General features: G+C 40.9%; 2 protein-coding genes and 1 long non-coding RNA gene across 5 annotated transcripts; 2 read left to right on the plus strand and 1 right to left on the minus strand.

Annotated features, from left to right (window-relative positions):
• The first annotated feature begins 582 nt into the window (after window positions 1–582).
• LOC116066577 (Krueppel-like factor 10) lies at window positions 583–8,220 on the plus strand. Of its 2 annotated transcripts, none has more exons than XM_031322736.2 (4): window positions 583–831; window positions 1,977–2,207; window positions 4,661–5,567; window positions 6,877–8,220. In XM_031322736.2, exons 2-4 carry the CDS (start codon window positions 1,986–1,988, stop codon window positions 7,137–7,139), a joined length of 1,392 nt encoding a protein of 463 aa, XP_031178596.1. In that variant the 5' UTR covers window positions 583–831; window positions 1,977–1,985; the 3' UTR covers window positions 7,140–8,220. The 2 variants fall into 2 exon arrangements, with proteins under 2 accessions (XP_031178596.1, XP_031178597.1); XM_031322737.2 differs by having other exon boundaries at window positions 666–788.
• LOC116066578 (antizyme inhibitor 1) lies at window positions 8,067–21,420 on the minus strand. 2 transcript variants are annotated; one of them, XM_031322739.2, is made up of 12 exons: window positions 21,163–21,420; window positions 19,317–19,438; window positions 17,422–17,632; window positions 17,037–17,210; window positions 15,965–16,137; window positions 15,499–15,633; window positions 14,344–14,425; window positions 14,084–14,158; window positions 12,788–12,953; window positions 10,730–10,845; window positions 9,472–9,689; window positions 8,067–9,336 (listed from the first exon to the last, which is right to left on the minus strand). In XM_031322739.2, the coding sequence occupies exons 3-12, from the start codon at window positions 17,521–17,523 to the stop codon at window positions 9,222–9,224; spliced, it is 1,356 nt and encodes a 451-aa protein (XP_031178599.1). In that variant the 5' UTR covers window positions 17,524–17,632; window positions 19,317–19,438; window positions 21,163–21,420; the 3' UTR covers window positions 8,067–9,221. The 2 variants fall into 2 exon arrangements, with proteins under 2 accessions (XP_031178599.1, XP_031178598.1); XM_031322738.2 differs by lacking the exon at window positions 21,163–21,420 and adding an exon at window positions 20,251–20,504.
• LOC118496185 lies at window positions 13,238–24,864 on the plus strand. Its single transcript, XR_004898673.1, has 3 exons — window positions 13,238–13,299; window positions 13,599–13,601; window positions 24,855–24,864. It is a non-coding gene; the product is annotated as an uncharacterized LOC118496185 (long non-coding RNA).
• The last annotated feature ends 2,035 nt before the right edge of the window (window positions 24,865–26,899 follow it).

Genomic DNA, 26,899 nt, shown 5'->3' on the forward strand with positions numbered 1-26,899 from the left:
GATATCAGAATCAGAAACGGAAGTAAAACTTGGTGTTGGTGCATACATAAACAAACATACTAAACATTAATATGAAATACACAATCAATACAGAAACAAATATATACATCATAGCTGTTTAACATGAGAAAAAAAAGAGGCTGAATGATATCAAAGCAGATGTGATCCATCATCCAACAAAAAAACAGTAGCTTCCCCACCAGCAGCACATATTATCTAAGCTAAAACTTCCAAACAAGATATCATATTTCTGGAGACATGTTCTGGTAATGACTAGTGACAATTCATCTCTATTTAGTCAATTACACACCAAACATGAGGAGGTTTGTTCAGCCTGCACCCCATATTTCAGTAATTAGATAGTAGCCTATAGTAATGTAAATACATTCAAACTTTATCCTAATGCTAAAAATGCATGCATTGTGATGGGGTTGTGTTGTTTGTGTGTGTGTGTGTGTGTGTGTGTGTGTGTGTAGGCTATTAGGGGGTGGGGTGAAGGGAAGTGTAGTCAGGAATGGGTTTTTTTCACACGCCCATTCTGTTGTGTACCACGCTGCCTCCACGGTGCACTCAGCCCCCGATCACGCACCGAGTCTATCTCCCATTGGTCGGCGCATAACACACCTTTGCGTCCTATTGGGCGAGACGTTAAGCCAGGCCTATCTTTTCCCCACCGCGTTTGAAACAATGAATGGGAACGAGGCTGCGGAGATAACTGGAACACAAACGTCCCATTTGGTCTCAAGTGTTCACACGAGACGGAAGGACGAGTAGAGCCTACTCAGCAGGTAAACCGGGCTCCAGAACACGTCACACAGACCCACGTAAGATGTAAGTAAATACATTTATCTCAATGTCATGTAGAACTATATTTATTTAAATTATATGACATGATGTTTCTGGAAAAATAATCAAAATAATAGTCTAGTATTGTGATTTGTTTTGCTTTATGTCTAATGATGGTTGTCAAGCCTTATAGGACCAACATATAGCCTATTTAGGTCATAGTTCATTCACACTAGCAGCTTCACCAATGGTTATGATGTCTGTAATGTGTGTGTGTGTGTGTGTGTGTGTGTGTGTGTGTGTGTGTGTGTGTGTGTGTGTGTGTGTGCGTGCGTGCGCGTGTGTGCGCGTGTGCAGTGGTGTAGTCTAAAGTATTGTAGTGGATATACTGTACTGTATATAATCTGCCTTTGGGGGAGGGGGGAGGGGTCATATCATAGTGGGGGGTCTGGGTGTCCTCCCCCAAGGAAGTTTTGAGCATCAACGACTTCATTTACTGTATTCAGATACACTTTTATGCACCAATTTAAGGTGGAAATACCTTTATTTAGCCTATGTGAAGAAGAAAATAACAGATGACAATTCAAAATATATCAAAAATATAATGGAAAGTATGTTGTTGCGTGCCATTGAGCATTTTTAAATGGGTATATGGAAATCCTGGACCTTTTTTAGTGGGTATACTGTGTATACCTTTGTATCACGTCGACTACACCACTGTGTGTGTGTGTGTGTGTGTGTGTGTGTGTGTGTGTGTGTGTGTGTGTGTATGTGTGTGGGTGGGGGTAGGGATGGGGAGGGGTTGTTAAGTGATATGTGACGGTTTGTGTAAGCAGCACAGTTGGTGCTCTTGTCCCCCAGGGAAGTAGGTGAAAGGGCCCCAGTGCTAAAGAGCAGCAGCTGATCATGCTCACTTCACATGTTCCTTTACAAATTCTGTATATGTTGATGCATGGCAAAACCAGCAAGCTTTAAAAAACCTTGATTGAACACGCTGGGACATGGAGTGGACTGTGTATGCCTGCTCACCAAATGTACACAATCTATGGTTATGGTTTATGTCATTTTATGTTCCCAATACAAGTTCACGAAAAGACCACAGCGTGTCATATTGAACGTTTATGATCAAAATCAAATGAAAGTAACAGTCCCTAGTGTGTTGTCTTATACTTTGCACTTTTATCACTCAGAGTTGCAACATGGAAGTTGAGGAGCTCCACTCAGACATCCAGGGTGAATCCCAGCCTGCTCCTTTGGGTGCAGGTGACATGGAGGCTGTGGAGGTTCTGATGTCCATGACTAAGCACTGGAGGACCAGGAGCTTTAGGCTCAGACACTTCAGACCCTTGACTCCGTCCTCAGACTGCTCAGAAGATGACTCAGTCCCCTTTGGGTCTACTGTGCAACTGGACTCTCCTTTGGTAAGGGATTCATATGGGCTGAGAGTTTTCATATTCATATATTTTTCATAGTAAGTATATTTTTAAGCAAACCTGCATTGAACAACGGTTTAAAAAAATCCGGCCTAGAATATGGCATTAGGCCCAAAATTACTGTGAAAGGGTTGTCTAGGACAGAACGTTTTACACCGCGTACCACTTCAGGAAGTATTAGGCTCTCTAAGTACCACCATTATGGCCCATGTTGAAATACCGTAGAGTAGCAGAGGCCTACCCTACTCAGCTAGGGATAGTTCACGCAGGTAGGTTTATTCCTGAAAACAATATTTATTGTGGACAGCCACAGCCACGCTGTACTTCCTCCATGCCGCTCCAACTGAATCCAAATTTGAGGCGACTCAGGTCATATCTCATTACTGTTTTGCATAATTTGCTGCTAGCAGGTGATGTGGAGACTTCACCGCTGCTGCTTAAAGCTATAGTGAGTAGTTTCTGTCCCCCCATGAGAAAATTCTAAGTAATGACAACAACACTGTCGGCGCGTCCACATGATACAAGCCCCCCCCTCCACACAGTTGCTAGTAGCCAAGGAGGACACGGAGGATTAAAAAAACATGATGGACTCTTCAGAAGAGGTCATTATCTTCACTTGAGTTTCTGCGCGCGAAAGTCGCCGGACGCCACAATCTTCTGAACATAGTCATACTGAGAAATCCAGAGAGAGTTGTGTGGAGCTGATAGTCTTAATTAGCTTTGTAGCAACTCATTTGGCAATGGCTTGAATGTAACGGATGTTCATTAATATAAAAAATTTACGCTCTAAAGCTTTAAGTAGCGACTAGCATTCACTGTCATCCACTATAGTTTCAACAGCTCAAAATATTCTCCTCATCCACACTTCTCTTCCTTATAGTACCTGTGTTTTTGAACCATTCACTTCTCTGCTTACTATCTTGCCATCACAGCTCGTAACTAATCATGGATGTGTTCGCACTCCGTTCGTGAACGTAACTATGTAGCAAGCTGATATCGAAACAAAAATATTATACTTAACCAAAAACACTTATTTGTAGTATTTCTATAGTATTATGTTTTTAAATGAATTTATTTAAAATATATCAGAGATTTCATGCATATACCACTAGAGGGAGCTTGTGCACCAACAACAACCCGTAGCTCCTATGGAGACATTTTGATGCTAACAAGCCATCACCCTCCGTTAGCATCCCATTGACTTCCATTCATTTTGACGTCACTTTGACAGCGAATAACTTCGCTAAGACTTTATTTGTCCATTGTTTATTTCTAAAGAAACACGACAATGTATAAAAGGCTCCATTACCTTATACCTCACGTTATGGCTCCGTAGTAGATGTTTTAGTAAAAATAGGCTAACGATTGTGTCATAACCACGGGACTTACTGTCTCATAGTAGAGAAATTACCGTATACTCAAGAGAAGCTCTCAGGCAGTTTGGACTTCCATTAGCTGTTTAAGTGTATTACTAATGTTAACTATCATTTTAGTGATCAATAATTAGCCTGTGTCTATGTTATCTCCTTACATATACCTACGCTCTCCGTCTCTGCTAGATTGGGAATGATTGAGATTTCTCTTGGCACAGCTACCAGAAGACTTCCAACTTTCAGACAGGTTGCTCATGTCACATTTACGTCGTCTCTCTCAGTTGGAGGCTGCTCAGTAACACTCAGCCATCACTGTGAAAAGTGCTTCTAATATCCTTCACTGGTCTCCGTCCAGAGCAACTGAACGGTTGGTCCATTCTATATACAGTCTATGCGTACCACAGTTTGAGAACCAGTGGTCTAGGAGCAGCAGAGTCCCTCCAATCTACTCTGAGCACTGCAAATCAGTCTTTATCCTATACTATGCTACTCCAGGCTTTAGTGTTAGGTTTATGATGATAGTAGTACATTTGTAAAACTGTAATGTCTTTCTCTTTCTTTATTTGTGCATATAAAATCAAATAAAAATGAAGAAACATACAATAACAAAATAAAATGCACAGGTGGGCTAAAAAGGAACCCACCTAACTTTAAATATTTAAAGGAAAGAAAAGAATAAAAAATTCCAGACAAGGGGTGCTACAGATAGTCTGCTAATATGTAAAGTTTATTTATCAAAATAACTAATTACAAAGTGCTTTACAAAAACAGACATCAAACAATGAAAAACAGCAAGAATGTTCAAGTAAACAGTGACCATTTTGAGTGAAATGGTAAGAACAAAATGAGGAAAAATAATAATAATAAGATACCTATATACACTCATACACAAAAATATACACACAATTATACAATATATATAGATATACATGCACACAACTTAAAAAACTAATTAAATGAAGGCCATATAATAAGAGTGGGGCTTTTAGTTGTGATTTGAAGGAGATTCCTATTTTGCAAGACTGAGTTTGTCAATAAAAAAAATGAATAACCCATCTTTCCTCTCAGTGTATGACACCGCCATACAGTCCACCCATCTTTGAGGCCACCCATCCCCCCTCAGGGGCAACCTTCCATCAACCTGCAGCAGCTGGAAGTCCAAGCTGGCAGCCAATAGAAGCGAATCATCTGCACACACACACTGCTGCTTCTCAGCAACGGTTCCACTGCACCAGTGTCATCCGTCACACATCAGATGGCCAGCGCAGCTCCTGTGATGTCCATCCTGTCTCCAGCGAAGACGGACTTACTCAAGTTCCCACAAAAGACTTTAAAAGAGAATTGAGCTCTGAATATGGACTAAACAGTAGAGAGTCCAAGGGGAGCTCTGGAATCCAGTCTGACTCTAATGCAGCCATGCCACAGGAATCTTTTACCGTGACTGTGCCAAATGTGCTTGACGCAAGTCGGACCAAGACGAGTCTTTTAGGCCTGGATGATAAATCCAATACATCTCAGGCTGTTTCCTCTGTCCGGGTCTCTCCTGCGCCTGTCTACTGCCAGATTCTTCCTGTCTCTTGTCCTTCCTCCACTGTCACAGCCGCTCACAGCCAGAAGCAACACCTAAAACCTATCCCATCAGCAGCCACCACTGCACTACAACAGGCACAAACACAAGCAGCTTCTCCTGCCCATGTCATCCTCCTAGGGAGTCAGGGGGCAAAAGGCCCCGTAATGCTCCTCGTCCCTCGGCCGGCTGTTCCTACACTCTACGTCCAGCCAGCACTGGTGACCCCTGGTGGCACCAAACTAGCAGCCATCGCCCCCGCGCCCGGTCATGCAATGTTGGAGCTAAAACAAAAGCCTCCGCAGGCAGAAGTGTCCCGTGTACGCAGTCATGTTTGTCCTCATGAGGACTGCTGCAAAACCTACTTCAAGAGCTCCCACCTCAAAGCCCACATGAGGACACACACAGGTAAGAGATGAAGGATTTTAATATAGAAATATAGGACACCTAAAAAAGTATATGCGTTTTGTAGGGATTCTTTCCATAATGTTATCAGACACAGAATAGTAATCTGAGCCTGTCAGCGGCAAAAACAAGCACTGTTGTGGACGTAAATTGAAGGTGCGCAATTGCCCATTACCACTACATTCCAGCTTGTTTTCTTGCTTAATACTGGACCTGGATTCCAGTTGGTCCGCTATTATCTGCCACGCTTTTTCTCACGTTTTTTTTAAATTTTTTTACAGAGGCTGAGTTTCCTTCTGTACATATGATATGATATATATGGACATAGAAAAGAAAGACACTGAAGACACTGGACACAATTAAGTGATAAATTCCATGCACACTGTAAACATGAATGTAACAGAGTATATTCATCAGTTATTTCCCCCCCAGCAGAATATAAGGTGAAAAACCATTTAGGTGTCCTCTCCCTGTTGTTATATAAATGTACAGTAGTTTACACTAGATAGTTACTGGTCCAGTGACCTAAGACTATAATTTGGGAGGATTGTACAATTAGGATATGTTGTTAAAATTGTACAATCCTCCCAAATTATAGTCCCAGTTTACTGGACAACACAAATTGTGTGCTAAGAATGGCAAATACAATGCACATGGAAGAGGAACCAACATGGTCCTTTATTGTTAAAGAATTAAAAAAAAAATGTTAATCTATATGTTAGTTAGTTAGTTAGTTAGTAAATATGAGGTTCCACCAGATGTCCCTCACCTTCCGCTTTCTGTGTGTTGGCATTCTAAACTCTGGTCAATTCGGGAAACATCCTCCGAGCTATAGAACCGACAGTCAAAATACATTTTTTTTCAGTAAAATTCTCATCACACACTCGGCAGCCATTTTAATTCCAGAGCTTGCCTCCCTAAGTGCACATGTTCCACCAAAACAAGTTCCTTCCCGAGGCTATTTACCAGAGGCACCGTTGCTGCGTCCGGCAACCAAGACGATTGTGATTGGTTTAAAGAAATGCCAATAAACCAGATCACGCTTTTCTACTATTCACTAATGTTGTTGTGTGGACTAGCCAGACCTTCCTCCGCAGCGTTGTGAAGGAAGGTCTGGCAATGCGAGACTAGGTCCAGGTTGAAAAAAAAACAAAGTTACCCTTTAAAGTGCACTTTTCTAGATACTGAAAGACATTTTACAAAGCAGCCAAAGGTCAGCATCATATGCAACAAGATGACACAAGTGTGATAAATCAAACAACGGTTCCTTTTATCACCCTCGTAGGACTAAATTCCAAACGTTTTCCAACAGGTGAGAAGCCCTTCAAATGCAAGTGGGAGGGCTGCGAGAGGCGATTCGCTCGCTCCGATGAGCTGTCTCGCCACCGACGCACCCACACGGGAGAGAAAAGGTTTGCCTGTCCCGTGTGCCTCAGCCGCTTCATGCGTAGCGACCACCTCGCCAAGCACGCCCGACGACACCTAGCAGAGAGGAAGACGCCCCGCTGGACACCCAGTCTGCTGACCTCACTGCTTCCACAACACTCAAGTCTGTCTTCAACAAGCTCTCTCTGAGACATCCTGATGAGACACCAAAGTAAAAACGGTGAAAATGTGAGAAAGTGAGGCTTTGTGAGCCTCCAACAGTGCACAGCGTGTGCCTGATCTCTACATGTCAGCAGTCAGCTCCTAACAGTTGAACAATGCAGAACTGAAAACTAGATTAGGTTGCAAGTCTTTGCTGCTTTGTTATTCCTTAATAATTATAGTTGAATCTGAACAAGTTAATGAGACTGTTTCACTGAAAATATCCACTATTATGTGAATCAATTTTTACAAGATTTTATTCTTTAAGATGATTTGTTTTGGCATTTTAGTCCTTTATTTTGAATGGACAGGTGAAGACAGGAAAGGGGAGAGAGGGAGGGAATGACATGCAGCAAAGGGCCGCAGGTCGGAATCAAACTAGCGGCCGCTGCGGCTTAAGACTGAGCCTTTGTACGTGGGGCACACGCTCAACCAGTTGAGCTACCAGGGCTTCCCAAATTTTGGAACACTTTAATGCTAAACATATTCACTTTTCAGTGCTATTTGACCAAAGAATGTTTAATATTGTTCCTAGAATCTATTTGTTATAAAACAATTTTGCACACTTATTTCTTTATTAAACCTCAACACATGTATTTTCTTGTTTTTTCCCCCCCCAATATGTCCAGATCTCTTTTAGCGTCTGTGTTGTCCTGCCTATTTTACATGTAGTGACGAAGACTTAGCACAACTGTTGTTCAAAAGTTCCTAGATGGTTTTGACTCGAGAAATTTAGCCTCTTAAAACAAATCCGTTAGCCTTTGATCACATTATTCAAGATGACATTTGGATTAAATCATGAGATGAAACCATTTTTTAAAAATGATTATCAATTATTTAGGTAGGTCTGTGCAATATATATTCACTTTAGAAATATTAATGGTCAAAAAAAGAAACAGACACAGGGATTCACAGTCCAGTCAATGAGGTGTTTATTACTTTTCATGTTGACAAGCACAGATACAGAAGTTATTAACAGGCAAATACCTGATAATTCATCATGCCTTGAACACAGATTGGGAGACAAATTAACAGATATTGTACACAATTTGCAATTTTACTTGCAATCGGGGAAAAAATATTCTTTCAACACAGTCCAAAATTGAAAAATATTTTCAAATTCAACAGAAATAGTGATAGAAACAGCAAAATAAATGGGTTCTAGCATTTTAAATATTTAAAAAAAAAAAAAAAGCCCCCAAACCATGTTAGCTGATTTGTAATCCATCAACACTTCCCTCTTCCATCTGCAGCACATGCTGTTTAATAAACCTACTTTGCTATGTGGTGCCAGAGCAGTTAACTGCCGGCCCTTCATTAGTATGGGAGCAAGCGACTCAGCACTTTAGAAAACCTCTGAAACACCACTTTACTGGTGAAGACTGAGCCATTAGCTTCTCAACCACACCAGAGCAGACTGCACTAATCATTCTTCTAGGAGTGGATTTCATGGTGACACTGCACATTGATCCCACTGGCTTTATTTACATCATCTAACAGATGAGTAAACACACCTTCATATGCAAGCCTCCATATCAAAACACTGAGGACATGTTAGAAATGAAATAATGAAATCAAGCTGTTATCACACAAAATAAACTATACAACCAATTAAAATTATAAATACACATCTTGTGGCAAAGCACCCTACAATATCTGTTTCCATTTAAATACACTGTTTCACCCAGGGATACATATCTTACTGTACAAGACTGGCAACAGCAATGAAGACATAGATAATACATTTGTCAAATATAAGCATTTCAAATTATTAAATGTCTACTGTATGAGTGTAAACTGTAGTTCCATGGGATGCCCAATGCAAAGGGAGGGAAGCATCTCTTAAAGGAGTCATCCATTTTGTTGCATAATAATTAACATCTTATAATAATCATTTACTTTACTGTATACTGGGGTTTGTAAAATTCAATTTAAAACGAATTAAGTCTGGTCCCAGCTATTCAAGCTATTATCTGTCGGTCCAGGTCCTCCTAGTGGAATGTAGACCAGAGGAAGATAGCAGCAGCAAACAGTAAAGGAAAGTTAAAAGTCTTCCTAGTCAGATGATTGCTAAGCTGGGACAGACCGAGCAGCCTCTGTTTGGCAGGAATTGAGGAAATAAGGGACTAAAGAGAAGTTCTTCAACGTAGCCTCATGGGTGACACCGGTGTCCTGCATCTCAAACCTGGTGGGGGGAAATAAACAGTCAAGGACAAAATCTGCACATTTTTGCACAGAAAACATTCTTACGGTTTCTTTAAATCTGTGGATTTTGCAACACACTCCAAATTTGAAAATACTTCACCACTGAGTTCCTTACCAGTCTCTAGAGGAGATGACATAGTATACAGGGGGTGGTGGGGAGTCCGTGGCAGTGCAGAGTGGCTGACCCATGCTGTAGGCCCCAGCTTGAGAGAACGTGAGCCAGTCTCCGATGTTGAGCTCAGGCAACAGACAGTGCTCCACTACCTGGTCCAGGTCATCCCCAGAGGGACCCCACAGGCTGCTGCTGAACACTGGAGCATCCAGGGATGGGTTCTAATAACACACAGAGCACCCATGTATGGTTTATGTATTCATTACATTTATTTAGTGATCTAACACACAACAATCTTCATGAACTAGAGAGGAGAGCTTTGTTCAGAACTTGACTTATTCAACAGGATTTGGTTTGGGTTGCCAGATCTAGTCATAGCCAGTTAAGCACACATCATCCTATGCTAATGAAACCCCTGGCCTATATACCTAAACTAGTGCAGTGCCCGTTTGGAGTGCATGCCTGTTGGGAACGGGCCGATTGCTTGGGTCCTAGTATTTTTTTTCCCCACAACTTAATCTTACTGTAAGAACGGTTCAATCATGCACGCTCGTCTGTGGCACATCTAGAGACTGGGCGTGTCCCCCTTTTTTTGTTTAGCTGTCACACGTCCAGGTAGCGATGTGGACCGGGCGGGGGAAGCAGGGAGCCCGGCTCAGCCTGCTGGGGAAGCCACTACAGCACGCACAACGGCTGGAGAAAGGTACGTAACCGCCGGCAACAAAACAACGTGTTGGAGAGCCCAAGAGCCTGGGTGTTCATCTACCACGTGTTTGTGTACAATTCATTTCATCATTTGCATGTAGGGTAAACAGCAATCACTTTTTGGCACGTAGTATTATGCACACAAGGGGATGGAAATGGCTTTATTATAAGCTGCACAACTCAATACATAAATCCCATAAAATTATAAAAACATTGTGATTCTATTCTACATCTCTTAACTCAAGCACGTTCACAAGTCCTGACTCCCAACCTTTACCCTTGTGTGTTTGGTATTCCATCATCAGTACATTCCTCAGGTTAAAGGCAATATGAGCACAACAATAAAATATCTGATTAATTATGATGAAAAGTGTATTAGCCTATTAAAATGAGTCTTCCCCATTGATTAAATAAGTATAGATGATTATTTTTTAGGATGTGATGTATGACTCACAAATGTGTATTTAATAAAAGATTTTTTTTTATAAATATTGAGAACAACAGAGAAGAGGATTAGCTGTTACATACTGAACCATTGAGAATCGTTGAGACTCACCTTATGAACAGATGGAGCAGGAATCAGTGTTTCAGAGAGTTTGCTGGCAAATGATCCATACACTCCCTCCTTCATGTAGTACTGGAACTCTGGCTCATCGTTGGGAGATGGATCATCTGGTCAGAGAGATGGTAGACAAAAATCTTTTAGAGTGTAATGCAGAGATACTCACAAGTCTCTGAGCTTGAGTCCAAGTCAAGTCTCACGTCTTTGAGCTCGAGTCCAAGTCTCTCGTGGTTATAATGAGTGCTGTATCACTTGCTGCGTTCCATCCAGGCTGCTTAGAACACTGCATAGCTATTTAAAAAGCATTGCAGCCAGCGGGACGTAAATGATTACGTAAATCTACTACCACAAGTTTGGCAAACAAGCAAACGCTCACTCGTCTCCACAACATCTAGCGGATGAGTTAACCTCCCTAAGCTCCTAGCTAAAGCAGGAACGTTAGATGGCAAATGCTGAGCTAAACATGTTTGCTAACCTGTCATAATAATAATAATAATAATAATAATAATAATAATAATAATTTATACTTTATTAATCCCGCAAGAGAAATTACATGTTTTCACTCTGTTATTATACACATTACACACAGGCCTGAATGCGAAATTACAAATCCCACTATGGCCACGCCAAGACCCGCCCTACGAAGCAGCTCTATTGGTTGGGGTTAGGCATTTGACCTCGTGTGGTTAAGGTTAGGATAGCCGATTGGTCAGGGGATAGGACCTGTACAAATGGGGTTACGTTACCTTGCGTAAGCATGGACGCCTGGCCAATAAATGCTATTGAAGGGCGGGTCTTGGCGTGGCCATAGTGGGATTTGTAATATCGCAGCCTGAATTACACACACATGCTGAGTACCTATACATGCACTAATGGAGAGATGTCAGAGTGAGGGGGCTGCAGCTGTCAATGGACAGGCACTCCGAGCAGTTGGGGGTTCGGTGCCTTGCTCAAGAGCACCTTGGCAGTGCCCATCTGGCACTTCTCCAGCTACCAGTCCACCACCACACTATGGTCCACATGGGGACTTAGGAACCATGCGACCCTCCGGTTCCTAACCCAACTACCTCCAGACTGAGCTACTGCCACACCTATCAGGGTGTGTTCTCAGGTGCCTGATTAAATAATGAGATGTGGTTGAGCCAGAATGATTTATATTGATACCACATATTTTGGATTCAGCATTTATTTTGTTTGGGCTTTGTTGTCTGAAGATTTAAACCAAAGCTTCTGATGAATGGCACAGCAGCTGCCGGTGCAGTCGACATGCTTGTCGTCCTCTCTCATGTGGCCGCGTGCAGCAGATACGTTACGTGTTACGTAGGAAGGTTATAGGTTACACAGGAAGGGGAATAACATTCAGCTCATCAGACGTTTCCTAAAAATAAAGATGGTTCACGAGTCCCTCATCTTGAGTCTGAGTCGAATCTCAAGTCTTTTGAAGACAAGTCTAAAGTCAAATCTGAAGACACTGTGTGATTAACTTAAGGGCGTTTGGAGTCTGAGTCTCAAACTCGAATCCCCCATCTCTGGTGTAATAGATTCATTTTTAAAATGGCTGTTTATATTTTCTTATATGTATTACGATTTGTAAATTACAAATTTGCGTAGTTCTCTTTGGCTGTTAACTTTACATGATGCATCTTTCATAGAACAGTTGCATTACATTTTTACAATTGTTATGTTGCCAATTCATTGACATTCCAAATTGCAGTCCTCCTCATGGTCCTACAGTATACTGTATTAGATTGTTGAGGCGAGCAAAATGCACCATGTAAAGTCAGGCTTAAACATTTTAGACACAGTCATTAAAATAAGCTTTAATAAGGTCACCTGGTAGAGGGCATCTATTTATAGAGGCTTACTCCTCGACGCAGCAGCCGCGGGTTTGACTCCGACCTTTGCTGCATGTCATTCCCCCTTCTCTATCCCCTTTCAAGTCTAAGCTGTCCTATACAAATAAAGGCCTAACATGCCCCAAAATAATCTTGAAAAAGCTTTAATATCTCATTAATATACTGTATACCCTCAAGTGAACATAATGCCACTGACCATGTGCCTGGTCCTGGCGATCACGGGCCACCACCTCCTTGGAGATGACGTTCACAGCCAGCGTGAAAGCAGAGGACACAAAGAAGCTTCCAGGCTCAGCAATGATAAAAACTCCAGTAGAAGGAGGGAAGTATAGATCCACCATAGACATGACTGCACTACTGATCTGCAAAATAGATGGCAGTGGTAAAAATTAGGAACCAAAATGTGTCACTTGTCACTTGTAAGTGTTTTTATATCTAATAGAGCTGTCGACCTTTGAAGAGTGGTTTAAATCAGGCCTCTCACTACTGGAAATAGCACTGACTACAGTGTCCTAAGACTGGGCGGCATGATGTATTATTTACACCACCATACATTTTTTTAATATTTGATGATAATGATCCATTGTTTTTCATACTATTGTAATGATACGAGTGGGCCACCATACTGGGGGAGGGCCAGTATTAATGGCTGAATAAGGCTGCGTTCAGACAGGGAAACAACAATCCGGCGATTTGCTGCAGGGTTGTGTTGCAGGGGGAGTGTCAATAAAACGGCCCATTTGTGTGACGTCTGTTGTGTTCTTTAACCCACCAATGTAGCACGTGGACTTTTTTTCACAACTACTGGTTTCCGTCACATCGTTTAGAGATCTCGACATTTCAGACCGCACTTGAAGGCAGCTTCATTTACGGAGAAAGAAAGCAAAGAGACAAACGAGACAGATCGCCTGTGCTTTGTTTGGCAAACATTCAGCTGTTCCACAAACTCCCGGGCAGTTCAGTGCTTGTGTTTGGAGTTTTAAAACTTTCTTGTGGCAGCGATAGAGGCAGTGATGCTTCCCGTTTACTGTACGGGACTCTCACACTGCCTCAAGAACGAGTCTGACCGCCGGTTACATGATTGGCCACTGCAGCGTGACGTAGGGTTGCGTTTCTCCAAAAGTTGAGTTCTCAACATTTCGCTGCAGGCCGGCTGCGTTTTCTTTTTTGCGTGACCCCCCCTGCCGCAGCCTAATAGCCCTACCCCCATTCAAAATGAATGGAAAGACATGCGTTTCTGCCACACCGTTTGACGGCCGACACAGGCTGTGTGAATGCCCACTAAGCAAACAGATGACATGCCGTTCACTGAGTTGATAAACGAAAAATATAACAGATATCTTTTCTCGTCACCATTTCAAAATAATGCAATTTAAATACAGTACATGTGACATACTGGTATGCTTGCAGTGCACCTTTATTGTGCCAGTATTGTTATAGTGACCAGTGTGTCCTTAATTAGTATGATGTAAAAAGCAGATAAGATACTGACCTGTTCCAGCTGAGTCTCAGAGCCACTGAAGCCACCTCCAATGTCCAGGATTTTCATGTTGAAGCCAATTTCCTCCTGAGGCAGACAAAGGCTTGTAAATGTGCAACCAAAAACACAAGTGATTACTAAAGCACTGAGTGTTTCTCAAGCTGTCACACAGTGTCCAAAACATTAACAGTTTGTGATAGAAACCAATGGAAATGCTAGTCCCAGAACTAAACAGTGCAACTAGCAACATCACACTATTTAACAATACTTACTGCCATGTCAAAGACACAACGGGCATCAGATATGGCATGAACATACATCTGGTCATCCTCGCAGGAGCTGGAAATGTGAGACCTGTGGGGAGGAAAAAGGAGAAGTTAATGGTCAAACTTTGACACCTTCACAAGGAGGTCAACTTGTATCCTAGAGCAGGTTGGACTACATCATTTGCTCAAAAGAAAGCTGAGGTAAAAAGAGCTGCTGTGGTCCTTCTACTTAAGCTCTCGACAGGCTGTGGTATGTTGTGCTTCACGCTGGGACGAACAACGCCCTTAAACTATGATATAATCACAACGTGTCAAGGCTTGAAGCTTGAGCTATTGTTTTTATTTAACGGTCATCAACTAAGGTAATATGAAAGTTATAGTCACATTCCCATTTTAACACATTTATTAATAATAATAATGTTCACAATAAAATAGGCCTCCTGGCCTGCACATACCGAGGCGGTTGCTATGGAGCATATGAAACGTTAGCCTGAACTAGAAGCTAGCATAGGCTATTTCTTTTGATTTACGCTAAAGGGTTAGTTCGGGTTCACCAAAGTCACAAAATAACACTAACAAACTAACCGATCGAGGCAGCGGTAGACCAGCAACTCCCGTGTTTTGTGAGGTAAAATTACCGTTTGTGTCAATGGAGTCTGGTGGCTTTGAGGAGAGCAGAGATAATGGCTTCAGTTCACAATCAGTAAGGGCTGTCTGACGGCAAGGTAAAGCGGTAAAAATATTCTAACTATAGAGTGCACTCAAAAGAGATACTTTGCCGATTTGAAACTAGCTGTGTCATGGCAGTGTGTGCAGATGAGCGGTGTTGGCTTCCCCCTGCGGCGGATCTTGGCAGGCGTCTGCTTCCCCGCTCCGTCCTTAGAGATGGGTACTGCTCAGTCTACTACTCCATAGTTAGGCCACCAAGGAGGTTGAAGTTGACCTTAAAATGTTTCCAATTTGCTAGGTAACTTTTTTTCAAGACGCGGAGTGATACTTATTTTTCAAAGGAATTAGATGTCATAGCCGTTGTGTGTTGCCATTATACCATGAGTATGAACCAAATCAGATTGCTTGATTTGAGCGACCTGTTTTATCAATATCTGTGTGTTTCTTCAAAGTGCTTCGTAACCAGAAACAGTGCATTTTTGAAGGCCTCACCTGACCCCAACCACCTGCACACCCAACTCCTTAGCCCTCTCCAACAGATGCCTGCAGTCCTTGAGGGAACAGCCAAATGTCATGCTTACGTCATCGTCCTGGCTAGATGCTTCTGTTGAAACCTGTAGCAGCAGCCTGAATTAAATTAAAGGGTCTGCGTTACTGGTTTGCTAAGAAAAAGAAACCACGACTTAAATAAAAGTAGTACACAACTAGAATGAGTTGACAAGCTAGCACATTAATTGACAAAATATCTGCAGCTGAGACCAAATTATTATTATTATTAAATTATTTTATAAAGCTTGATTTGATATAAATACTTTTCTCGTTGGCAATCAATCCCAATATGCCAGGAGATGGGAAACAACATACTGTATCTCAGGTGAAATCCTGTAAGATAGAGCTAATGAAAAACTAATTTACTTGTGCTAATGTTGAAATAGCGCAATACTTATGAAGCACTTACTTGGCATTGGGGTGGCAGCGAGAAATCTTGCGTAGCTCTGCTTCATTATCACAAACCAGGAGGTCAATGCCATTCTTAGCAGCATATTTAATCTGGGAGACTTGTTTGCAAACACCGCTGTAGATGATATCCTCAGAGGGAATACCATGGCTCTGGACCAGCTCAAGCTCAGACTAAAATAGAAAGGGACAAAACAGAACAAAATACCATTAATATACTGTGTGCTGTGGGCTAGTCAACAGACATTTCATCATACCATGTCCATCCTGCATGGTTTACTATGGAATATATATATATATATATATATATATATATATATATATATATATATATATATATATATATATATATATATATATATAAAATAAACATGAGTAAAAAGGCACTGATGTACACTAACCACTTGACTATGTCTATTCTACAGATTGTGGACCAAGATATGTGCAATATAATTAATAATAAATGTACTAGTACTTGCTCTGGTAGAGAAAGACATGGTACATTATAGGGGTGGGAATCACCAGAGGCCTCACGATACGATATCATCACGATACTTATGTCACGATACAATAGTATTGCAATTTTAAACATATTGCAATATTCTGCGATATATTGCAATTTATGACGTTTTTTTCAACTTCAATTTTTTCCCCATTTCAAATGATGTCCCAAAAAGGAAACTTTGTCAACATCTGTTTTATCTGAAAAGATACATTTCTCTGTTTGTTCATCTCACTTGAATTGTATTGCTGCAAAATGGGATTGTCAAGCAGACAAACTGACCAACACATATATTATAAAATATTGATAATCGGCGTCTGTGTATCGATACAGTATTGCCACGGAAAAATATCACAATACTATGCTGTAGCAATTTTTCCCCCCACCCCTAGTACATTACTGGAGCAAATGTGTTACCATGAAAAATAAGTAGTTTCAACTCTTAAACACTTGTCAATTAAGCAATTTTCTGCTCAATGTGCAAGACTGAGCCTAAACAGTGCATACTGCAACTCTTGATTATATTTTGTGGAGAAACTTGAACTAACAGTGACAGTTTGTGAGAGAGTACCTTGTTAGTACAAATAAATCCAGTGCCGAGGGCAGCAAGAACTTCAATAACAGCTGGACTGCTGTTGCATCTGACAGCATAGTAGGGTCGAATTTGGGCCATGTGGGTTCGCCAGCAAACATACTGCCTCATTATAATTCCCAGGTCTGCTACAAAGAATGCATTCTTCTCAGACTGAGGAAAAAGGATACATACATGTGAATAAATCAGAAAAAATACACAGTGCAAGACTTCGCAAAAGTGTGTCTCTATGTGACTTTACCACATGTAGTAAACAAGGCAATACAATAACACTTTTGAACATTCGAACACAGTAAGAAATTCAGGTTTATAAGTATGCAGGTTTATAAACTAAATTACATGTTGTTGCAGTGAGACCCCTTACCAGAGTTTGTTCATAAATGTGATTGTCAATCACGTCACAGAGGGCTGTGCCTCCCTCCAGTAGGCCAACAGAATACTGTGGTTCATCAGTGATTCCTTTCATCCTCTCAACCCTTTTCTTCTAATCCGACAGGCATAAAGAACGTGGCTAGTCCAAAGTGGTCTTGCTCTCACCCTCTCGAGCCCCTGGGGTCCTAGACTTCTGCAACAAACTGTACAAATAAATCAGAAAAGCCAACATAAGACACGCATTTTGAAAAGCAAAACAAGTCAATCATATTTGGATATTAAGGCATATCAATTCATGTTGTCCAACTCGTTTGTAGTTTATTCGGTAGCTGCAACCTAAACCTGTCTGATGAGATCCCAATCAAACAAGTCATTTTCAGGGAGCATCCAATCAGAGCAGTCTACGATAGCTTTGTGGAAGAGGCCTATTCTTCTAAAGAGCCGCTGTGAAAACAGTCTGGGGCACAGAGTTCATTTACTTTACCATCAATTACTTCCAACAATCACCATTAATCCCTGGGCTGGTGACCCGTGAAAGTTCTTTTTGATGGCATTAAAAAAGGTACAATACTGGCAGCGTTGAGATCACAACTTTACTTTCAATAATGTTGCATAATACATCACAGAGGCACAGCAGTCTGGACTGGACCAGTTGTGACACGGCTGTAGCTTTGGGAGGTCAAATAGGGAGACAAACAATGTGATTAGAAAGCCTGTCGTTTTGCTGACAACTGTAGCTGTGTTTCCATTACCATATTTTTATGCACATTTTGAAGTATTGCATTAGAAAAACTGTATGGAAATGGCAAAATTTGATAAAACTTCATTAATTCTGTGAAGAAGTTTTTACGCTCACTTGAGGTGGATTACAGATTGGCTTTTGTCAAAAAGAGTTGATGCAATAAATGGGATATGGAAAGGCCTTTGCTGAATAAGGTCTGACGTGGCAAACATCTAACTCACATGGCTGATTCCGCTGTTTCCACTGTCCCAGATATTATATTAACTTGTCGTGGTCTCTGGACCACTTCGGACAGCATGAAACATGGCCAATACTAGCTGGCATGAAAGAACAATAAAACTTGCCCAACTGAACTAAATTCCTGAAGACATCTCTCCATTTTGGACAAGGTGAATTTGTTTTGTTTCAGGTTTGCAACCTCTGCCTCTTCTACTCTGTTTACGACACACACATTTGTTTACAAATTGTTGCAATTGTACAAAAGATGTGGAGGTTTAAATGACTGAGTCCTCTGCAGAACACAGGTTAAAAAAGGTTGGGAGATGGCTCAACGCTAAAATTTCTTATAAAAATCAACCAAGTCTTTATGTAACTGAGACTATGCTTAACTAGGTCACTTATAACATTTCCCTTTAGAAAAGGATGACGTTAATAAGGTCCTAGAGTTAGTACAGTTAAAAAACATTCTATTTACAATACGCTACAGAAAGAACTACATCAAAATTGCAGTCACTGTTAGCATTAATATATTTAACCAAAATAAATGTTTTCATTTATTACAACTAAATTTGAACAAGGTCAAATCTACTGCAGATGAAAGCAGTCCAGAACACAGTGTCCTGTTATAGAAGTGCTGAAAATAGATCTGAAATGCAAACTCTAAAATAACTATAGCCTGTTTGTGATTCATCTGGGACACGCAGTATGATAATATGTCTTTTTATTCCTTCTGTAAAGAGTTTCAGTCAAACTATTTCTCACAATGCATTAATACAAATTGATACATATCCATTCAAACAGACACACATACACAAATGCAGAAGCAAACATGTTTTATGTTGCACATGTTTCTACTATGAAAAAATCCTCAGTCAAACATTCAACTAGGATGCATTCATTCTTCAATTTACACCGATTTTACTCACATGGATGACACCTGGGATGAACTCGTCCACTATCAGCTAGGATCCCAAGGTGGCTCGGCGTTGAAGTCAAATGACTCTCGGTATAGAGCTGACCCTAGATCCTCTGGATAGTTGTTGTACACCTGCAAAAGCACAGATGAGGACAGGACACATAGGAATCAGTCACTGACAGAAAAATAATAACCTCTAACCAGGAGAGCAACTGTTCCCCCACTGACACATGCTCTAGTCTACCTTAACATTTCTGCAGTGTTTTAAAAAGTCTGGAAAGTGGTAGAGGAAACATTAGTGAGCAGGCAAAATGTTGAATGTAAGGCAATGGAAAGAGAGCATGGGAGTTACACATTGGTATGGTCATGGTGTACTTTGTATGGGATGCATACTTCCTGTAATTGCTGTTAGTTAATGTTAAACTGTTACCATTTGCTAGTTTGAGCTAGCTATGGTACGTAATAAAGGAAACTGAAATTATGTTGAAGTTAGCGGTTTTCAATTAAAAAAACAAACAATTTTTTTACTATTGTCCGGCGTGATTGGCCAAATAGCAAGCGGCCTGCTACCAATTAAAAACCACATTTAATATTTCTGACAGTGAACTACCTAGCTTGTTATTGTTAGGTCATTTTGCATTAATCGGTAACAGTAGAATAGGGTGTTAGCGTTAGCCATAGATATAAAACATATTATATACATACAGTATACTAGCGTTAGCTACATAGCAACATGCCATATGGCAACATACGATGAAACGTTACTTATGGTTTATCAAACAATGTTACTATTTTTTCAGTAATAATGCTACTAACTATTACGTTATATTTAACATCTTATTGGCAAACTTACGCTAAATTACCCGGTTAATTTAACAACATGCTAATGAGCAAGCTAACAGCGCGTTTAACGTTAGCTAGCTAGGTTAGCTAATGTTACTTACGTCTGCTGAAATCCGAAAAGAAGGGACATAACGCTTTTTCTTTTTAGGCGGAATTTTTAAAGAGTGGTGGGGTTACTAGAAGAGAAAAATATCACTTCCATGGACGTGGTGGATAAGGTCGAGTTATTATCGTTCAGCGTTTTGTCGATGGAAGCTAGTACGGATTATTTGTTACGACCGAGCGGAAGCCAACAGTGGAGGTCGAGGCGTGCAGGGTGCAGAGCGACACGTCAAGTAACATTTCACCAAAATTAACAGTAAGATATCCGGTTAAAATATCAAAATAAAACCCACATAATGACATATTGCAACGTTTTTTTGAGTAAAGCAAAGCACCAATGAGAAATTGTAAACATATTGCCCGAAATATCAATCTGATAAATGTATTTTTCAGGAAATGTTCATTCATCTTTAACAATGGCACATTATATAAACAAACGTTCCGGTCTGATTGTACTTAAGTGTGGGGATTTTGACGCATTTTAGATGGGCGGAGTTAAGAACTGTCAAAGCCTTTTTTTTTACACAGTATATGGCCGTATAACCGTAGACCGTAGTTTTATAACACGATAATGACATGTGTCCATGTCAACGACATAAATTACTACACAAATTAACCCTAACCAATAATTTGCAATAACAATAGTATTACTAATTTTAACAACAACAACAGTTATATAATAATAATAATAATAATAATAATAATAATAATAATAATAATAATAATAATGGTGATGGTCTATGCGAGGAACTTATGCTGTTATATTTTTTTCGTCCAATTTTCAATATTACGCAGAAATATTCCACTTCAGCAATGCAATCACATCTTGTAAGCTACAGTATATCTATAATAACCTATAGGCCCACATACTGTATATTAAACGGGCCAGTGTCAAATTTTCCAAGAATTACCTGTGTTATGTCTTCATTGTGTTTCCCATGGCTCAGTAATAAGGACAAAATGCTATCCAATCAAGTTTTACAGAATCCTCTTTTTCTCTGTGGCCAAATCAACAGCTGTAAAGCACCAGTCCCACCAGTAATGCATGTATTTTGCCCAAAGTTCAAGCTCAAACTTGGATTGTCCTGTCCCTTTGCTTTTGTTGTTGTGACTTGAGGAGTTGTGCCTGCTTCTGAAAATGCAGGGTCTGGGGCAAGTTTTCTTTCCCCAAGGAGATACATTTGCATGTCTCCCTCCTCAAGGAGGAGGAGGGAGACATGGAAAGCTTAGCTAAACAGAAGACAAGGCATGGCAAGTTTAGTTATAAAGCACATTTCAGCAACAAGGCAATTCAAAGTGCTTAACATACAACATTAAAGAACAAATAAAAACAATTAAAACATAAATTAAAGAGAATAGAAAATCAAAACAAACTAAAATATAATAAGAGAAGAGATGGTTCATCTCAAGGGGCTATCCTTCAATAAATTCTTCAAAAAGAACACCATTTACAGTGCCGAGTATGACACTAGGCCAATACATTTTTGATTTAATAAAAGTCAGGGTCAAACAGGAAAGTTTTCAGCTTTGATTTAAAAGAACTGACAGTTGCGGTGGACCTGCAGCTTTCTGGGAGTTTGTTCCAGATATGTGGTGCATGAAAAATGAACGCTGCTTCTCCATGATTAGTTCTGACTGTCAGGACAGAAAGCAGACCTGTCCCAGACGAGCTGAGAGGTCTGGATGGTTCATAGCAGCAGATAAAAAAATCTGGGCCCTAAACCATTCAGTTTGACAGACAGGAAGCCAGTTCAGAACTGGAGTGATGCGATCCACTTTGCAGTCTGGACCCAGTAAAAGACGGGAAGTATTTTCTCTGCGTCGGTTTCGACTCCATATAAATTCTGACATCATCTTAGTCTCAACAATCACAAACCGAAGCATACAATCTAAATACAACTCTCAATAAATTCAATGGTATCATATGTTTTTAAAGGTTTCAAACACACACCAAAATATGTATTCTTGGAATACAGGAACAATTATGTTCTCACTTCTAAGTTCTGCATGGTGTCAAGTTTTTCAAGATTATTTTTTGGGGCTTTTTTCCCTATATTTCAGAGTGACAGTGGATAGACAGGAAAGATGGAAGAGAGATGGGGGATGACACGCAGCAAAGGGCCACAGGTCGGATTCGAACCTGGGCCGCTGCAAAGGACTCAGCCAACATGGGGCGCACGCTCTTACTGGGTGAGTTAGAGGTCTCCCCATGGTGTCAAGTTTATTAGGATTCAACAGACCTTTTGTTTCAATCCATCCAGACGTTCTGGAGATTATATGTTGTATATACATTCTAAAATTGAACCCAAAACAGTTGTGAATTCACAAAAAAACGTATAATTCTTCCATGTTAGCTGAGCTTTGAGCACTCCTTAGAGAAAAATAAACAACAGCAGCATTTGTTTCACTAATAAAACTATTGCTTAGAGTCCATTGTAAAGGCGGCAGAGGCAATGTCTTTTCCTCGGTTCGCAACACAAAAGCTGTTCCATGCTCTGTGCCAGTTTTCTCCAACCCTAAACGAGACTATGTATATATAAGTCTAATCACACATAGCATCTAAAGTGACTTCCAGTAAAGCACAATGTTTCATTTCCATTGTTTGGATCATAATAGCCATTGCAGCCATTGGGTATATGGGACAGCGAGACATGTGCACCACCCACTGTGAGGGCAAATACTCCAGTGGCTGCATTGTGCAGCAGGAATTCTTGTTTGCAAACATTACAAATAGATGACATCAACACACAGACTTAGAAAGAGCCAGCATAGATGAACCCTGACTGACCAAAAGTCTCCAGTCAGAGAGGAATAAACAACATATTCCGACAATAAAAAGATAATAACAGTAAAGCACCTTCAACCAAAAAACTGATTATCCTCTCGGTTTTAAGCATGCAATTAATGTTATGAACACAAAATAATACATGTTAACGGAATCAATCAGATAACACATATTTAAATCTACAGTACCTCTGCATATTTAAATAATAATAATAATAATAATAATAATAACTTGTTCATTACACGGACATGAGGGACTGGTTTAAACCAACATGAATTGGTCTTACGCAACAGATGTTGTTGTATGTGTTGTTAAGTCACTCAGCAGCATTTCTTGCCAAAGAATGTTGCCAAGTAAAAGGAACTCCAAACAAACTTTCCCTCACACTGATCTGAATGTTAAGCAGGGAAATATAAAGCAACTGGCTGCAGAAATATTACAAATATACAAACAAGACAACTCATTAAAGAACCTGATCCAAGAATGCTAGTGAATGTCACGTTTTCTGTCAACATACTGTACATTTATGAAAATTCAGTGCAACCTTTGACACACCCAAAAATGTGTTGTAAAAAGTAATTTTTGGTTGTACAATATGCCACCTAAAAAGGAAGTAGCTATCTATGGGCTTTCCCAGGACATGTCATTTTCAACAATAGTATCAAAGTGGTGGAGGGATTCAACAAGATATACCATGATTGCCAGACAATAACACAATCTCAAAAAATGATGCACATTTCACCCTTGTTTCCTTTTTGCCAAGATAGATTGCAGAATACGTTCATAACATAGCTCTGTGCCAGTAACAGTAGTTGAGTTCATCATTTGTGGTTTACTGTAAAAGTACATTGTTTCTAAGAACATCTCCATCAGGAAGACCACATCAGTAAAACTAAATGTTGACACTAAGTCTTGCCATTGTACATTATGCTTTGTAAGATAACCTGCATTTAAATCATGTTGGAGAAAGCCCACTGATGTTGTGTCTGCATATGTGTGTGGACATGCAGAATCAGAATTTGTTTCATTGTCACTACCATAGCACACACTAGGCATACATGGAAGTGAGATATCATTCTCCATAGACCATGGTATGTTACACGTACAAAAAAAGGGGCAGCATTAAATAGTAAAACCATTAAAAAAAAAGTGCTGTTGTGACGTGTACTGTACAATATATGGTACCTGTGTGCGATGATACACATTGGAAGTGCTAGAGCGTTTACATTAGGGGTGTGAATCTTCACTGGTGTCACGATTCAATTTGATTACGATTATCCTGTCAACGATTCGATACAATTCGATATCCTGATGCATCACCATGCATCACCATGCATTACCATGCGCCACATCCTCAGATTTATTATTTATTGCTACACATGGTTTTCATCAACAAATTCAAGCAGTAAGATGAACTCCCATTTTTATTGCATCTACTCTTATAAAGGACACTTCCTGAACGTGGCGGAGTCTGAACACAGCACACAACAGACAAAAGGCAAAAGCAAACAGAAAATGAGCAAGCAACATCAGTAGGCAATAACCGATTATTGTCTGTCACTGCATCAATGCAGAATCATCCGCGTCCGCATCGCGATGCATGAATGCAATGATTAATTTCAACACCCCTAATTTACATGTACATATGTATGTATATGTACACATTATATGTGTGTGTCATCTCAAGTGGAGGGAGCGATGGGTGGCAGCATTTGAACAGAGTTCAGGGCTCTGATGGCTTGGGGGAAGAAACAATTGTCTGTTGGCTCTTGCCCTGATGCTGTGGAGCCTCCTACCAGACAGCAAGAGTGTGAAGAGGTGGTGGGATGGGTGGGACGGGTCAGTCAGTATGTTTGTGGCCTTACAGACACATCTGTTTTTGTATATGTTGGCTATGCAGGGGAACGAGACACATGTGATCTTTTCTGCTGCTCTGACTTTTTTCTGTAGGGGCCTGCGGTCGGTGGCTGAACAGTTCCTATACCAGACAGTGATGCATCTGTTAAGACGCTCTCAATGGTTCCTCTGTAGTATGTCGTCATTGTGGATGGAGGAGAGTTTACTTGTTTTCAGTCGCTGCAGGAAGGGAGGCGTTGCTGGGCTTTCTTGGTGATGGCTGTGATGTTGATGGACCAGTTCAGGTCATCGGTAGTCTATATCCATGTTCCACTTCCGGGATTTCTCCATTGCCGCTGGAAATTCTGCTGGATTTTACTCTTTTCGGCCAGATGTCCGTTACTTCCCACTTTATTAGTGTTGGAATTCTAACCTCCGGTGGATTTATGAGGACTATGGTTAACTGCTCCTCAGAACTCTGCAGGGTAAATCCAGACAGCTAGCTAGACTATCTGTCCAATCTGAGTTTTCTCTCGCACGACTAAAACTACTTTTGAACGTATACATGTTCCACCAAAACAAGTTCCTTCCTGAGGCTATTTTCCAGCGGCACCGTGGCTCTGCCCGGTGCTAAGCGCCGCCCATGAAGATTGTGATTGGTTTAAAGAAATGCCAATAAACCAGAGCATGTTTTTCTCCCAAGTCGGAATGCTGTGTGGACTAGCCAGACCCTCCTCCGCAGCGCTGTGGAGGAAGGTCTGGGAGACTAGGTCATCTGCAATGTGCACCCCCAGGAAATTGGTAATTACTGCTATTTTACAATACCCTAAGCACTTGCTGCACTTTAAATACTTTTATGTTTGTCTATTTATGAAGGCTTTCTGATTCTGATTCTGGTGCTGTTGACCTTTTCAACAACAGTGCCATTGATGGTCAGTGGGGTGTGCACACTGTCTTTTCCTGAAATCAACAACCATCCCCTTGGTTTTCTCCACATCACACACCACTTGGCCAATTGCTGCACCTCTGCTCTGTATTGAACATCGTCGTTTGTGATGAGACCACTGTTGCAAATTTTATAATGTGGTTGGAGCTGGACCTGGCAGAGCAGGCGTAGGTCAGTAGGATGAACAAGAGTGGGCTGAGCACGCAGCCCTGAGGGGGGCCGGTGCATTGTGTTGTTTACTCTGGTTTCTTACTGGTTGTAGGCTGGAATGGCACAACAGCCTTAGTTTCTGTAGCTGTTCCACTGGACCGTATGGACATGAATGGGTGATCTTCCAATATGTAACAGAAACTGCCGACTGCACACATATTTATCGGGACTGTCTTCTTGTCTGACAATCTTGTGATGGGATAACACCAACCTGAATGCCAAATCAGGCCAGGGGCCTAAAGTGGGGGGGCCAAGGCCACTTCCCTACTTTCTACCCCCCTACTTCCGGCGCCCTTGCTCGGACCACACCAATTTTTTTTTTTAACTTGGCCTTCATTTTAATCTCAACTAGGCCTACACACCTGTAAAGTTGTGTGGGTCTGTATCTTGCACGGTTGTGATGCTATCACGACGACAAAATCTGGTCGCAAGGGCACTTGGGTAGCTCACCTGGTTAAGTGTGAGCCCCATGTACAGAGGCTTAGTCCTTGCCTTAGCAACCTACGGCCCTTTGCTGCATGTCATTTCCCCTCTCTCTCCCCTTTCATGTCTTTAGCTCTCCTATCAAATAAAGGCCTAAAACGCCCCCAAAAAAAATCCGGCCGCAGACATAAACACCTTACAAAGTACTGAAAACTGTCTCTGTGGTAGTTCCGTTGCCATGATGACACACACGCACACATGGTGAAAACAATAGCATCAAGGCTGATGAAAATAGCCATCATTTAGGCTATGTGTCTATGTGAGCAGGCTTGCATTTCTAAAAGCAGTAGGTCACTGTAGTCCAGGAACTGAGGACAGGTAGGTTACAATTTAACAGGTGATGTACACAGTGTATTCAAAGCAGTTGGACCTTTATTCCTGGAATGCT

Source organism: Sander lucioperca, chromosome 10 (assembly GCF_008315115.2).
Source record: "Sander lucioperca isolate FBNREF2018 chromosome 10, SLUC_FBN_1.2, whole genome shotgun sequence".
Classification (NCBI taxonomy): domain Eukaryota; kingdom Metazoa; phylum Chordata; class Actinopteri; order Perciformes; family Percidae; genus Sander; species Sander lucioperca.

Coding starts and splice junctions, on each gene's coding strand:
- LOC116066577 (XM_031322736.2), top strand. CDS start 1,986: ATGGAAGTTGAGGAGCTCCACTCAGACATCCAGGGTGAATCCCAGCCT. Junction 2,208..4,660: donor TGCAACTGGACTCTCCTTTG/GTAAGGGATTCA, acceptor CTTTCCTCTCAG/TGTATGACACCGCCATACAG. Junction 5,568..6,876: donor CCACATGAGGACACACACAG/GTAAGAGATGAA, acceptor GTTTTCCAACAG/GTGAGAAGCCCTTCAAATGC.
- LOC116066578 (XM_031322739.2), bottom strand. CDS start 17,523: ATGAAAGGAATCACTGATGAACCACAGTATTCTGTTGGCCTACTGGAG. Junction 10,846..12,787: donor TCGCCAGGACCAGGCACATG/GTCAGTGGCATT, acceptor CTCTCTGACCAG/ATGATCCATCTCCCAACGAT. Junction 9,690..10,729: donor CTGCTCCATCTGTTCATAAG/GTGAGTCTCAAC, acceptor GTGTGTTATTAG/AACCCATCCCTGGATGCTCC.